At 40.5% G+C, this 12902-nt stretch overlaps 1 protein-coding gene across 2 annotated transcripts; it reads left to right on the plus strand.

The window, feature by feature from the left end:
• The first annotated feature begins 1774 nt into the window (after positions 1-1774).
• aifm3 (AIF family member 3) lies at positions 1775-12692 on the plus strand. 2 transcript variants are annotated; one of them, XM_028414559.1, is made up of 20 exons: positions 1775-1809; positions 2664-2677; positions 6575-6788; positions 7161-7270; positions 7335-7444; positions 7537-7581; positions 7676-7772; positions 7854-7966; positions 8320-8406; positions 8487-8578; positions 8663-8793; positions 9017-9132; positions 9338-9409; positions 9621-9684; positions 9775-9851; positions 9973-10090; positions 10248-10346; positions 10509-10584; positions 10691-10795; positions 11751-12692. In XM_028414559.1, exons 1-20 carry the CDS (start codon positions 1775-1777, stop codon positions 11791-11793), a joined length of 1818 nt encoding a protein of 605 aa, XP_028270360.1. In that variant the 3' UTR covers positions 11794-12692. The 2 variants fall into 2 exon arrangements, with proteins under 2 accessions (XP_028270360.1, XP_028270359.1); XM_028414558.1 differs by lacking the exon at positions 2664-2677 and having other exon boundaries at positions 1775-1805.
• The last annotated feature ends 210 nt before the right edge of the window (positions 12693-12902 follow it).

Below are 12902 nucleotides of genomic sequence, written 5' to 3' on the forward strand. Positions count from 1 at the left end.
ACTAGCAGCCAAATATATTTGAAGCAACAACTTGTAAAATTAGTCATTCTTACATGCTTATCAGAGCATTACAAACATCTATATAACTACAGACAAAGCTTCTATGACACCTGAAGTGCTGTTTTAAATCTCTGTAGGAGGCTTCAACATCACAATGCTGGCAGTGTCACAGTCCACCTAAACTCCAAACACATGCAAAGAGGTGAAGCACATGTGCAGCTGAGGCAGGTGGGCAGCCATTTTACATCATTATTATTTTGTACATAAGTGCTAAAGGGAACATTTCAATAGACACCACTGCTTTGGACATTTTAACATGGGACTCCATAGGGATTGACTTGGTTTTGGGAGCAGCCCTCTGAGCCTGGAGGTTTCTGCTTAGTTACAACTTAGCTGCTACACTGCTAGAGCTTAGAAATCTTCCAAAAGCCAACCTGACTGACTCCTCAGTGGTTACTGAAGCAGGAAAAAAAATGTGAATTATGTTTTATTTATCGACAGCCTCTCAATCAATATTGATTGACAAGAGGTTAGAATTTTAGTGTAGCCTGGTTTGGCTCAGTGTAACATCTTGTGGTTTTATGGAACTGTACAGTCAAACTTCTTCAGTAGACACATTCAGACTCAAATACAAAAGAAAAATGTTTATGATGCATTATAAGCATCCTTTTTTCAATGCTGGTCATTTTGTCCATTGTAGGCTACTGGATCAGCCTAATTGTCAAATAAATGTTAGTGTTAGCACTGTAGTGTGACAACAGCACTGAAAATTCATATTACAGTATCTTAGCAGTACGTGTGTTTATGCACAGTTCCCTTCACCCAGTTCCCTTCACCCAGTACAAACAAATAAAGCATTTAGATACAACAACTTAATCTTCGCTGCAGCGCTGTGGCCAGTCAGAGATCTTTCCATTTCTCATTTGTTCTCAGGAACTTTTTCTTAGCAGCACTCCATTCAACTCTGAACACTTTTTTTTTCTGAAGTTCAAGGACATTAAGATGTGCTCAGAATATCAAGCAGTCCTTTTGGTGGTACCTCAAAAGGATAATTTGGTGATGGATTACACTGTGTTGACAGATACACCTGCCATGTGTTTGCTGAGATTCATAGCAGCCAGAGTGTGTTTAACTAACGACAGTATGTGTGCGAGTGAAATACCAGAGCTGGCAGAAATGTCAGGGCAATGTGGCAACAAAACAAGGGGGGATTTTGAAACTCAAGGGGCCCCTGCTTCCCTTTAAAGAGCAGTGTGACGAGAAAGTTAATAGGTGTTGGAGGGCTGTTAATATTTAACAGTTTCCCATGCAATATGCATGAACAAAGGTAACAATGTGTGTGGAAATGTTCCTAATTAACACAATTGCTTCCTTTTTTACAAGCACTAACATGTGGACACATACAAGAAGAGTGCTTTGGTCTCCTCAGCACACACACACACACACACACACACACACACACACACGCACACACTGTATGTAGTCAAACAGGCACATCTTGAAGACATTGGTTATCCTGACTTTATTCAGACATCATTTTGACATGTGTGATGCTGATGAGACGATGTTGTTCCCTCTGTCCACAGCAGATTATGTGGAGGAGCTGACGTGTGCAATGGCCAGTTTGGACCTGCAGGTTCTCATACCTCCAGTTCTGCATTATTGTTTCCTCCAAACCCAGCAGCCCAGTCCAGGGATCTGACTGCTCCTCCCCTCCCTCTCCCCCCTCTTCCCTCCCTGACTCCCTCTGGTGTCCCTCAATCCTGGGCCCACCATGGGAGGATGCTTCTCCAAACCCAAACCAGGTAGGCAGAAACAGCGTAGAGATGTTGCTGCATGTTGTCCTGCCTCTAAGGCAACAATAGAAATTTGCAACAATACTCCTATATCGTCACATTATTATTCTGCTGAAATGTCAAAATGTATGTTAGTACATTGAGGTTATGCTCCTATGAATATATAATATAACATATGTAGAGAGCAAATATTTTTTCTATGTGGGTGCTGTAGCAAAGCTGGGCACAATGCAATGATTATCCTCATATTGATCCAGTCATTTTTTTAAAAAAAAAGAATATCTAGGGACATTATGGTCTGAATAATTTTCAAAGCTGCTGCCTCCAAAATGTTCCACATGTCCTCTCTGCCTCCTCTGTTTGCAGTATAGTGTTTTGGTGTGGGAGGAATTTAAATGTTCTCTGTGCCATCTTTGGTCAAGAGGATTACATATACTGAGACATGAATGTAGAAACACAGTATGTGGATGCATTTCAGTGTTAGCATGGCTACAGGAGATAATGACTGTATTCGTCTGTATGAAGACATCAGAGCAGAGGCAGGAAAAGAGAAAGATGAAACACTAGTTGTATGTAAATGAGTGTCTGCTGACAGTCCTCCAATGGGTGATTAGTCAGTGTCCATCACATCTCGACCTCCAGCTACAAAAACTCACAACAAATCAAATTTAACAGGAGCCTCTAACGAAATAGTCTTTTGAACTGCAGTTTCAGATCAACTGACAGCTAATTCTCTCTGTCATGTCCATCTGGTGATGGTGAGTTGTTTGTTTTGGTTTGATTAAACTAAGAGAGAGCAGCAAAACATATTTCTAAAGAGTCATCCTATTCAATTTGTCCTACTTGAATAACGGCAGAGCAGCACAGTGTGCTTCCTGACAGTGACATGTTTAACCCTTTAACACCACCCTCAATAGTTGATGAAACGCCTGTCAAAGGCATACCCAAATTAAACTACAAGCTGTTTGTGACCCCTTAGGAGTATGTGCAAAAGCTTGGTCTCATTGTGAAGGTAACACTCTGAAATTTTTATTTTAGCTGTGTGATTTACTGCAATTGCAAATGGTTAACAGTGAGAGAAGTCTAAACACAGAGAAATAAAAAGATTTTGTAGCTCGCCTAAATTTTTTTTGTAAAAAAAGGCTGCTTGACAACTGGAGCATGGTGATGTTGATTAGATGACAATATAGTGACACAGGCTGAAGTCTTACCTATTCCCAGTTAAAAGTAGATAGTAATTGGACAAGAAATGACCATTTGGGACAGGTTTTTCTGTAGGTATTCCCAGGCGCTCTCCAAAAAGTGCCATTTGGAGTCTCCAAATGGACACTTTGGCACCAAAGTGCATAACTCTGGAATGCTTCAACATACAGACATCAATGAGAGCTCTAATGAAAGGTGCCACTTAGAGGAACCTCATTCCATATTCAGATTCACTATTAGTATGATTGAAATAATGTTAGTGAAGCAAAAACACATTGAATGCTCATTATTCTACTGAAACTGAAATTGTGCATCACAAGAAAAGACTCAGAACAAGAGATATGGTCAAAAACAACACCTTTATCTAAACAAATACCCAAACTACTTACAGCAAACTGTTTACATGTTTACAATTCCACAGGTTTCACAGCCACATGTTGTTCTCAGTATGCCACTGTTACAGTCACGGGCTGCTACAAAGCACAGCTAGAAAGCTTGATGGGTGTCTTACTGTCACCAGAGATGTAGACTGGCTTGTGATGTTGTACACTGGGAGTAGGAGGCTGCTCTGGCTCTGGTGCTTGGCTCCCACTCTGTATCTGAATCAGTTTGCCTAAAATGCAAAAAATAAGGTTTTCATTCACAGAACAACTGTATCTGCATTCATTGTTCACCTCACAAATCAATAGTAAAAGTGCACACCACACAGGTAAACAAAATAGAACAGTGTTTGCCTAAAATGCAAAAAATATATATAAAACAAAATAACTATAGATGTATGTATGGTTGTATGTATATATCAGATATTCATTCACAGAACAACTGTAGCTGTATTCATTGTTCACCTCACAAATCAGTCCTCCACAACTACTTTTGGAGGAATAGTAAAAGCACACACCTCCCCCACACAGGTAAACAGAACAAAGGACCCACACAGGTAAATGAAATAGAACACAGTGTTTGCCTAAAAATGCACAAAATATATATAAAACAAAATAACTATAGATGTATGTATGGTTGTATGTATATATCAGATATTCATTCACAGAACAACTGTAGCTGTATTCATTGTTCACCTCACAAATCAGTCCTCCACAACTACTTTTGGAGGAATAGTAAAAGCGCACACCTCCCCCACACAGGTAAACAAAACAAAGGACACAACACTGTATTCACTAATTCTTTGAAACGTCTACATTCTATTTATAAAACTGCAACATGTATAAAAGTTACACTTACTTGTCATGGACAATATCTTCTCCTTCAATGAACATGTCCTCCTCCACCGAGTCAACAGACGACACATAACTTTGCGCATCCGACACATCCTCGTCAGAAAAGTCGCTTTCCCGTCTCGTACACTCTTCAATAACTTCTTCAACAGTGTAATTCTTCTTTTCCATGCGTTTCGCCATCTCTCTGGTCACTGGAAATACCACTGGAATGGAGATATACGCTCACTCTCACTATTACGCATTTACGCATGGACAGCCGGCATCCATTGTTCATGTTTACGCTTAGGCCTGTAGCCCACCCTCCTTCCACAACCCCTTCATGTGGGACATCCCCGTGACGGAAATCTTATTGGCTATACGTCCATTGCATCAGATTCAGCGTCAAATATAATGGGCTGAAAATACAAGCGTAAGAGTGGGGGGAGGTGCTTCGCTCGATATAGTCGCTCATTGGATTCTTTTGGCTAGGGACAGGCCCTCGATCCTTTTGTATGGTCAAACGAGCTGTCAATCAATAGAGTAGGGAAGTGGCTTTCCAACGAGGTGTAGGTTGTCAACAAAGAGCACAAAATGGCTGCGCCCAGACGGAGATATTGCAGTGAAAACATGAACCGTCCCGTCCTCGGGCCGCGTGTACTTAAAAGGTTAATACTAAATACAACACTATGGAGTTTTTCAGCTTCCAAACTATAGCTATTTCAGACACCTCGCAATAGGAAGCTTTGGGGTTTGGGTAGGAACCCGTACCTTAAAAGGACTACACAATTTTACTACTTTACAACATTAACGGAGTTGGCAGTGGAACCAAGTTCAGAGTCATGACTGGAAAGTGAAAGTGTTGAAATGAGTGAGGAGTCCATAATTTAAATCCTCTCTGTCATTTATTTGGAACTTATGGAAACCAAACCGAACATGCAGCCAGACAGCAAAGCAAGCATGCTAACTAATTGATGATAGTTCTGATGACACCTTTGAACTCACAGCTTCAGCTTTGAAGGAGTTTGCCGTTTTTTTCGCAGCTACTAGTCAACAAATGTGCGTGTAGAAAGAAATATGACATTTGTACAGACAATAGTGTACATCAGACTGTAGGAGGACCCCGCGAGCAATTCTTTCATACCTTCCATATTGTTCCTTTAGCTATTCAGCTTGAACTATATTGAATAAATGCAATGAAAGTGTCAAGTTTATAGAGCTGAAGTAGCCGTAATAAAGTGTTAGACTGGTGTGAAAATATGACACGTTAAACTGATGCTTGAAGTTATAATTTAACCTAAATGTTAAGTTATACACAGTAATGCATGTGAGTAAGTTAGGGTTGGCGGGAGTAAACTGGCACCATGACTTGATCTATGAGGGAGGGCGGAGCTTTAAAGACGTGGCACGCTGCCTTCTTCATTTGCATAAAAAGCTGAAGACATACAGAAGTTTACCAAAACTGCACCCAAAACACCCTGCGTCTTCTCTTTTGAAGTTTTAAATGCTGTAAAAGATCAAATTAAAAGGATCACAGACAACGTTCTAAACCAGATAACTCACACTGATCAAATGAAACCCCACCCCACCCCCCACCCCGTCCAGCCTCAGATATTACAACAGCATCTGGAGATTCTCTTCAGCCGTGGAAAGCCTTCGCTTTCATTTCTCCTGCAATTGCACTCTCTATTATGATTTTCCATTGATTTTAATTAAGACTTGCACAGCGGGAGGAAATTCCAGCCAGATTACTGTGTAAGAACCGGATGATCAGCACATTTTTCCAGCCGAACAGATAAAGCCTGCTGCAGTGAAAAAAGGAGTTACACAACCGTTTCTTAATGTTCACAAATATAAACCCAACAGCAGCGCATCACGTCATCAAAGAAAACTGAAAAATATCCAAAACCAACAGATAGATGGACTCAGTCTGTTATAATAGTGTTTAAGGGGCAGCATCTCTGTCCTGTCCAACTGTTTAAAGACTGGTGTAGACTTTATATTGATTGATAAACTACTAAATGTGACCAAAAAAAAAAGGAACAAGAAAGACAGAAGAAGACAAGTTTGTCCTCACACTCTTCTCCTTTCACCTGCTTTCATTTGTTTCTGTTGTGGAGATGTCAGAATCAATTTGTCCCAGAGTTGTAGACGTCTCTCCCAGCCGAAAGGCTTCTGAAGCAGTGGTGGTGCAGTCTGCTGGTTATTCACCGCATTAATAATCTGCCAGTATTACTTAAACACAGTTCCGCTTTGAAAGCTTTACAGCGTCATTTAGTTGTTCGGATGACTTACTGAGAAATGATTGTTCCCATAAGTGTTTGGTCATGTATTTTCTAAGTGAGATGTATCTGTGTTGTGCAGTTGAAGTTAAAGTGGAACTCTCTCTCCTGGAAAAAGAAAAAGAGGTGGACGGGCTGTCACCTAATGGCAAAGCGAGTCCCTTTGCTGACTGCAGACCTAATGGGGCCCTGGGGCACGGCTCTGATGACGACTCCACGCCACTCCCGCTCTATCACAAACCACGGGACTATGTGGAGGCTTCCGTGTGTCACGTTAAAGACCTGGAAAATGGGCAGTAAGAAATATAACTTTTTTTGACATATGAAACTCAATCATATAATAGGATGTAAAGGGACATTTCTCACATTTTCCTTACATGGCTCATTACCATACATCAGCAGCGCTGACAGGTTTGATTGTAACATACAGCACACATAGAGAAAAGATATGATGTTCATCAGCGTTCTGCTTTTTTGACATTTGACATCATAGGGATCAGACCATCAGATCAAGGGAAGCTGATGTTTTAGCTATTGAACGCTTTTATAAAAAAATGATTATGGTTTCTTATTTTGAAGTGTCCCTTTATTTTCATTGGTTTTTATTATAGTGTTTATTTGAAGCATCCCTGAACAAACACACACCTTTGCGTTTTTGTGTTTGACAGGATGCGAGAGGTTGACCTGGGCAGCGGAAGAGCTTTGTTAATCAAAGAACATGGAGAGTTCTCTGCCATGGGCCACAAGTGTCCACACTACGGGGCGCCGCTAGTCAAAGGTGAGTGCTATATTTCCAGTAAATTAAAAGTCAGAGCATATATTGGACATACTTGTCCTTCCAGGTGTACTGTCCAAAGGACATGTGCGCTGTCCCTGGCATGGCGCGTGCTTCAACATTGCAACAGGAGACATCGAGGACTTCCCTGGTCTAGACAGCCTGCCTACCTTTCAGGTGACCGTCCCCACTGGTGCTGTCTGTTAACACATTCCCTGCCTTATCATGTCTCAAAAACTGTACGCATCGCTCATGTCTGTCTGCTCCAGGTCAGAGTTGAAAAGGACAAAGTGATCATTCGTGCAAACAAGCAGGTAACCAGACAAATAAAGGGGAGAGTTTATGCTGGAAGGTAACCTGAAGAACCAGCAGCTGATTGACCTGAGAGCTTCTTCTAAACATTTCCAGGCTCTTCAGTCACAGAAAAGGTCAAAGCCCATGGCCCGGTGCTCAGCAGTCATTAACTCCAGCACAGGTTTCAGCCATGTTCTCATCATCGGCTCAGGTTAGTGTGTCCCTCTTCAGTTCTTTTCCCTCTGACCCTTCATTACAGGCTCTTATGGTAAACTGGTGACTTTGCCTCTAGGTCCAGCAGGTCTGGTGTGTGCAGAGACTCTGCGGCAGGAGGGCTTCACTGATCGCATCGTCATGTGCACCATGGACAGGCATCCTCCATATGACAGGCCTAAACTGAGTAAGGTTTGTACACAGAACCTGAGCACATACACTGAGACTGAGCCTACTTTGGCAGGAGAGTTACATAACAGACTGCAGAGGTGCTGCTTTGGTCAGTGGTGCTAAAATAGGAGCTCTTTGGGGAACAGATACTCACACAGCAGCTAAAGTTTGAAAAAATAGCTTGTGTAGAAATAAACAGTGGAAAGAGAAACAATGCCATTAAAAGCATCATCAGTTAAAATATTGTGCCATCAGGGTCATTAATTCACTGAACAGTATTAGGAGCCATGTGTCCCTAACAAGCATGGATGTTGTTTTTAAATGGAGGGATTCTTGTTTATTTTTTTACTCAGCACTAACTTGCTAACCCTTAGTCCTTAGAGAGCACAGCAGAGCAGCTGAGATTGCGCTCCACAGACTTCCTGCAGGACCATGACATTGAACTGCTCACAGAAAAGGAGGTGAGAGGTGTTCACCTTTCAGTCTGAAGACTGATTGATGACATGTACAGCCTGTTGATGGTCTGCAGTGTTTATTTTAGGTTGTGGCAATAGATGTAAAAACACGATCTGTGACCTTTGAAGATGGCTTGAGGATGGAGTATAGGAAACTCTTCATTGCTACTGGAAGCAAGTAAGAAAAAAAATACTTAATTCCTTGTGACAACTTTGCAGCTGAGATTAAAACACTTGATTTCTTGTTTCCTGCCTAAAACAGACCAAAACCAATGAACTACAAGGGCAAAGACGTCAGGAACGTGTTTCACCTACGGACACCTGAGGATGCAAACAGCATAGCGAGGCTAGCCAACAATAAGAACGCAGTGATTGTGGGAACATCATTTGTTGGTGAGACAGAGACACAAACAGCATTATGCACAATTTCTCTAATTAGATCAATTCATTTGAATTCAAATCCAGCACACTGGTGCTTCAAAGCAAAATTAATCTGTAAGAGCAGCTCTCAATAAGGAATTAGACAAACAGTACTTAGATTACTTCTACTTGTAAGTATTTTTATATTATGTTATTGATACTGTTATTCGGTCAAAGTGTTGTTTTGTGTGTCCAGGTATGGAGGTGGCTGCAGCTCTAACCGACAAGGCCCACTCTGTGTCTGTCATCGGGATCGAGTCCATCCCCTTTAAAAAAGCTCTTGGGGAGAAAGTAGGAAAAGCCATAATGAAGGTAGACACACACGCTCCTGGGATGTCAAGCTTTTCAAAACATGAAGCCCCTGCACAGTCCCATCATCTGGGAGGAAACTATTAGTTAAAATGCAAAACAATGATTTTCTGGTCAACACTTTGATCATCCAGACACAGCAAGGTTCAGCTGCTCTCTCTCTTTGTCCTACTGTTTTCACGTGCTGGCTGTGTTTTTGTCGTTGCAGCTGTTTGAGGTAAACAGGGTGAAGTTCTACATGCTGAACGAGGTGTCAGAGATGATTGGCCATCATGGACAGGTATTCAGAAAGTGAGAGAAACAGCATGACATGATGCTCAGACAGTCCGCACCCTTTCATGTTTAATGGGAAAGTCTGATTTAAAAAAAAATAAAAAATGAATGTGCTGCTTTAAAAATAATGAAATTATTATTATATTTGGACTCTAATATTTACAAAGTCACTACTTATTGTGCATGTATCTTGTATGTGACCTTTTATTTTTCTGCAGCTGAAGGAGGTCGTACTGAAGAGTGGAAAAGTCCTACGTGCAGATGTGTGTGTCATCGGAGCAGGTGATATAAAACATAATATATAAATGTGTGTTTTATCTCTGCATTCAGTTAAGATCACTTTAGATGTCTGACACATCTGTTCTCCTGCAGGAAGCGCTCCTGCAACAGGTTTCCTGAAACAGAGCGGCATCCATTTGGACTCCAAAGGCTTCATCACTGTGAACAAGGTACTTTGTGAAGCCTGAAGCTGGATTAAGTTTATTTTTTATGCTATATATATATATATATATATATATATATATATATATATATATATATATATATATATATATAAAAACTTTCTGCTAGACAATGCAGACAAATGTGGATGGAGTGTTTGCTGGAGGAGACGTGGTTATGTTTCCTTTCCCACCACGCAACAACAAGAAGGTGAACATCCCTCACTGGCAAATGGCTCATGTACACGGTGAGTGGCTACATTTCTGCTCCAAAGATAAGACTGTGCTCTTTACAAACATTCCTTTTGTAAAGACTGCAAACTGTAACATTACATCTTATCTGCTGTTCTAACATTACTATCATTTCTATGCTTGTGTTTGCTATGTTTTCCTCCTTACTGACAGGAAGAGTGGCTGCTCTCAGCATGATGGGCAGAGCTACGGAGATCAAAACTGTGCCTTACTTCTGGTCAGCCATGTTTGGGAAGACCATACGCTATGCAGGTAGGTGGGCCTGTGTTTGTTTTGCCAGAGTAATGAGGCAGAGATTCTGTAGAAGAAGGATCAGAGGTTGAACTTGGCTGCTGTGAATTGTTGTTACAACACCGCCATCTAGTTGAAGACTCAAAGAATGAAACTAGATTTATTTTTCTTCTCCTTGTGGAGGTTATGGTGATGGATTTGATGATGTCATAATACAAGGAGACCTGGATGAACTGCGATTTGTAGCGTTTTATACCAGGTAACTTGGAACTTTTACAAGCATTTGGCAACTATTTGTGAATTGCATGTTGTGTTGAATGTTTCTTATGATTAAGCTCTTCACTCTTCCTGTGTTCCGTCTATAGGAGTGAGGAGGTGGTAGCTGTTGCCAGCATGAACTATGATCCCATTGTATCCCGAGTGGCAGAGGTCTTAGGGTCTGGAAAGACGATTAAGAAACGAGATGTGGAGTAAGTCTCCTTCCAAGACTTAAATCTGGTCATAGTTACAATCGCTGTTATGTTCTTTAGGTCTCTCAGGTTTTTCAGTGAAGAAAAACATGACAAAAGTTATCACTCTGACAGAAAACACAATGAGGCGGCAGGCTCATGAGTTGGATCACATGAAAAGTATTATGCAAGCCAAACAAGTTGGTTCTTTGTGAAAACACTACAGAACAAGCTATATATATAGCTGTTATTTCATACAGTGTGTTCGATCAAAATTTCATTTTATAATAATAAAAAAACAGCTTAGTGTATGTAGTACGGTAAGCTGTTAAATAGTAGCTTAGTCTTTTTAAAAAACATGAAAAAAATGTACACTACAGAGCTATGACTATGATTAACCAAGTGTTTTGTTTTTTTACTCACGTAAACATAAAACGACGTGTTAAAAACATAAAATAAATCATTCAGAGGCAGGGTTGGAATTGTTCATGAAGACATCCTGAATTTGAATACGTATTCGTTGAGGAATAACATTAACTTAAATAAAATGTTGTCAATTACATTAATAATACGAAATGCAGATATTGTGGTCACTAAATATCTTTGATTGATGTTTCCCATTAAATCACAAATACATTTAAAAACACATACATTTAATTATGTATATGGGTTAGCAGCATTTGCTTGTTTCTTGCTATTATTAGTTCTAAGTTCTTAATGTTGCCGTATATGTGTTGTATTCATGTTGTTGTATACTTCTATCCACTCTTGTCATGATGTGACTGCAGTGTTCATGTGTATTGTGTCTTTTGTTTTCTAACAATGCCCACACAAACACTGAAGGATGTTAGCACGACTTGGCAAGTACGGAAAAATATGAGCTTTTCTACTCTTGTGTTTTGCAGCCGTGAGCTGTAGGGTTTCTTTGATTGTGTATCTGTGCTTGTCTAATTGCTGGATTTTTGTGTGTGTGCAGGACTGGAGACATTTCGTGGTTGATTGACAAAGGCTCTCAATGACTTCACAACCGGAGGACAAACCCACAGGAGTCCACTGGACACCTCAATATGGACACTAATGGTGCTGAGACACTGAGCAGCTATAACAGTCACACACACACACACACACACACACACACACTAGGGATGTGACTGTGTCTGTTTGAGGACAACTCAGAAACTTTCTATTGTTCCTGAGAGACACTTTAACGTGACAAACGGAGCCATACGTGGTCTGAAGACGCTGCATCTCTGAGCTGGCAGGTCTTTGTTGACAATGTTTCACAACAAAGCAATATTGGATTTGGCCTCTGTGCTACCGCAAGATGTATCTACCTGTACACTTTTGTTTATATGAAGCCAGGGATGGGCATTGGCATTTTTTTGTACAAACTGTATTGTATATAGTTAGAATCCTGAATGCGCTGTAACACAATGAGAACATACATGCATACAGACCTTAAATCTGCATGGTATATATTAATATAATAGAAGTTGAGCCCCAAACCAGAGAATTTTATATGTAGAAGCATCAATAAGCTTAAATCTGCAACAAAGCAAACTGCGTCATCACATCAACACAGCCCTGGACGCAGTTTTAACTGACTCACTAACACACACAGCTTTAATTTGTGATTAATTACAATTGTTAGAATTACCTCTTTGTATTGGTTGCCTTGCTAGTGGAGTGCACAAATGAAATTCTTATATTGTATTCTCACAGTAATGCTTGCACAATAGATTCATGTATATTCTAACAGAGAGATGGAACTCCCCTAGACGAATGCCGTTGTAGCTTATGGTTATTTTGATAGTGCTCACCTGCTTAGGGACATCTGTTACTAACTCAGGGAACTGAGGTTGTGGCCTGGGCTTCATGGTCTTTTTGCAAACAGAAATGAATTGTTGATTTAATACTTCCCCCCACCAGGTTATCTTAATTTCACTGGTTCACTCATCTTCAGTCAGAAATGCTTGCAAAGTGCAGCAGGGTATTAGGCAGATGTTTGATTACATCCTGATGAGTGTGTAATACTTCAGCTCAGACACACAAGTCAACACTGATCTAAAATGCATTGTTGTTCCTACAGACTGGCCTGGAATGGCATTTTTATAACTAAACTTTGAAA

The sequence above is a fragment of the Parambassis ranga genome, chromosome 9 (assembly GCF_900634625.1).
Source record: "Parambassis ranga chromosome 9, fParRan2.1, whole genome shotgun sequence".
Lineage (NCBI taxonomy): Eukaryota > Metazoa > Chordata > Actinopteri > Ambassidae > Parambassis > Parambassis ranga.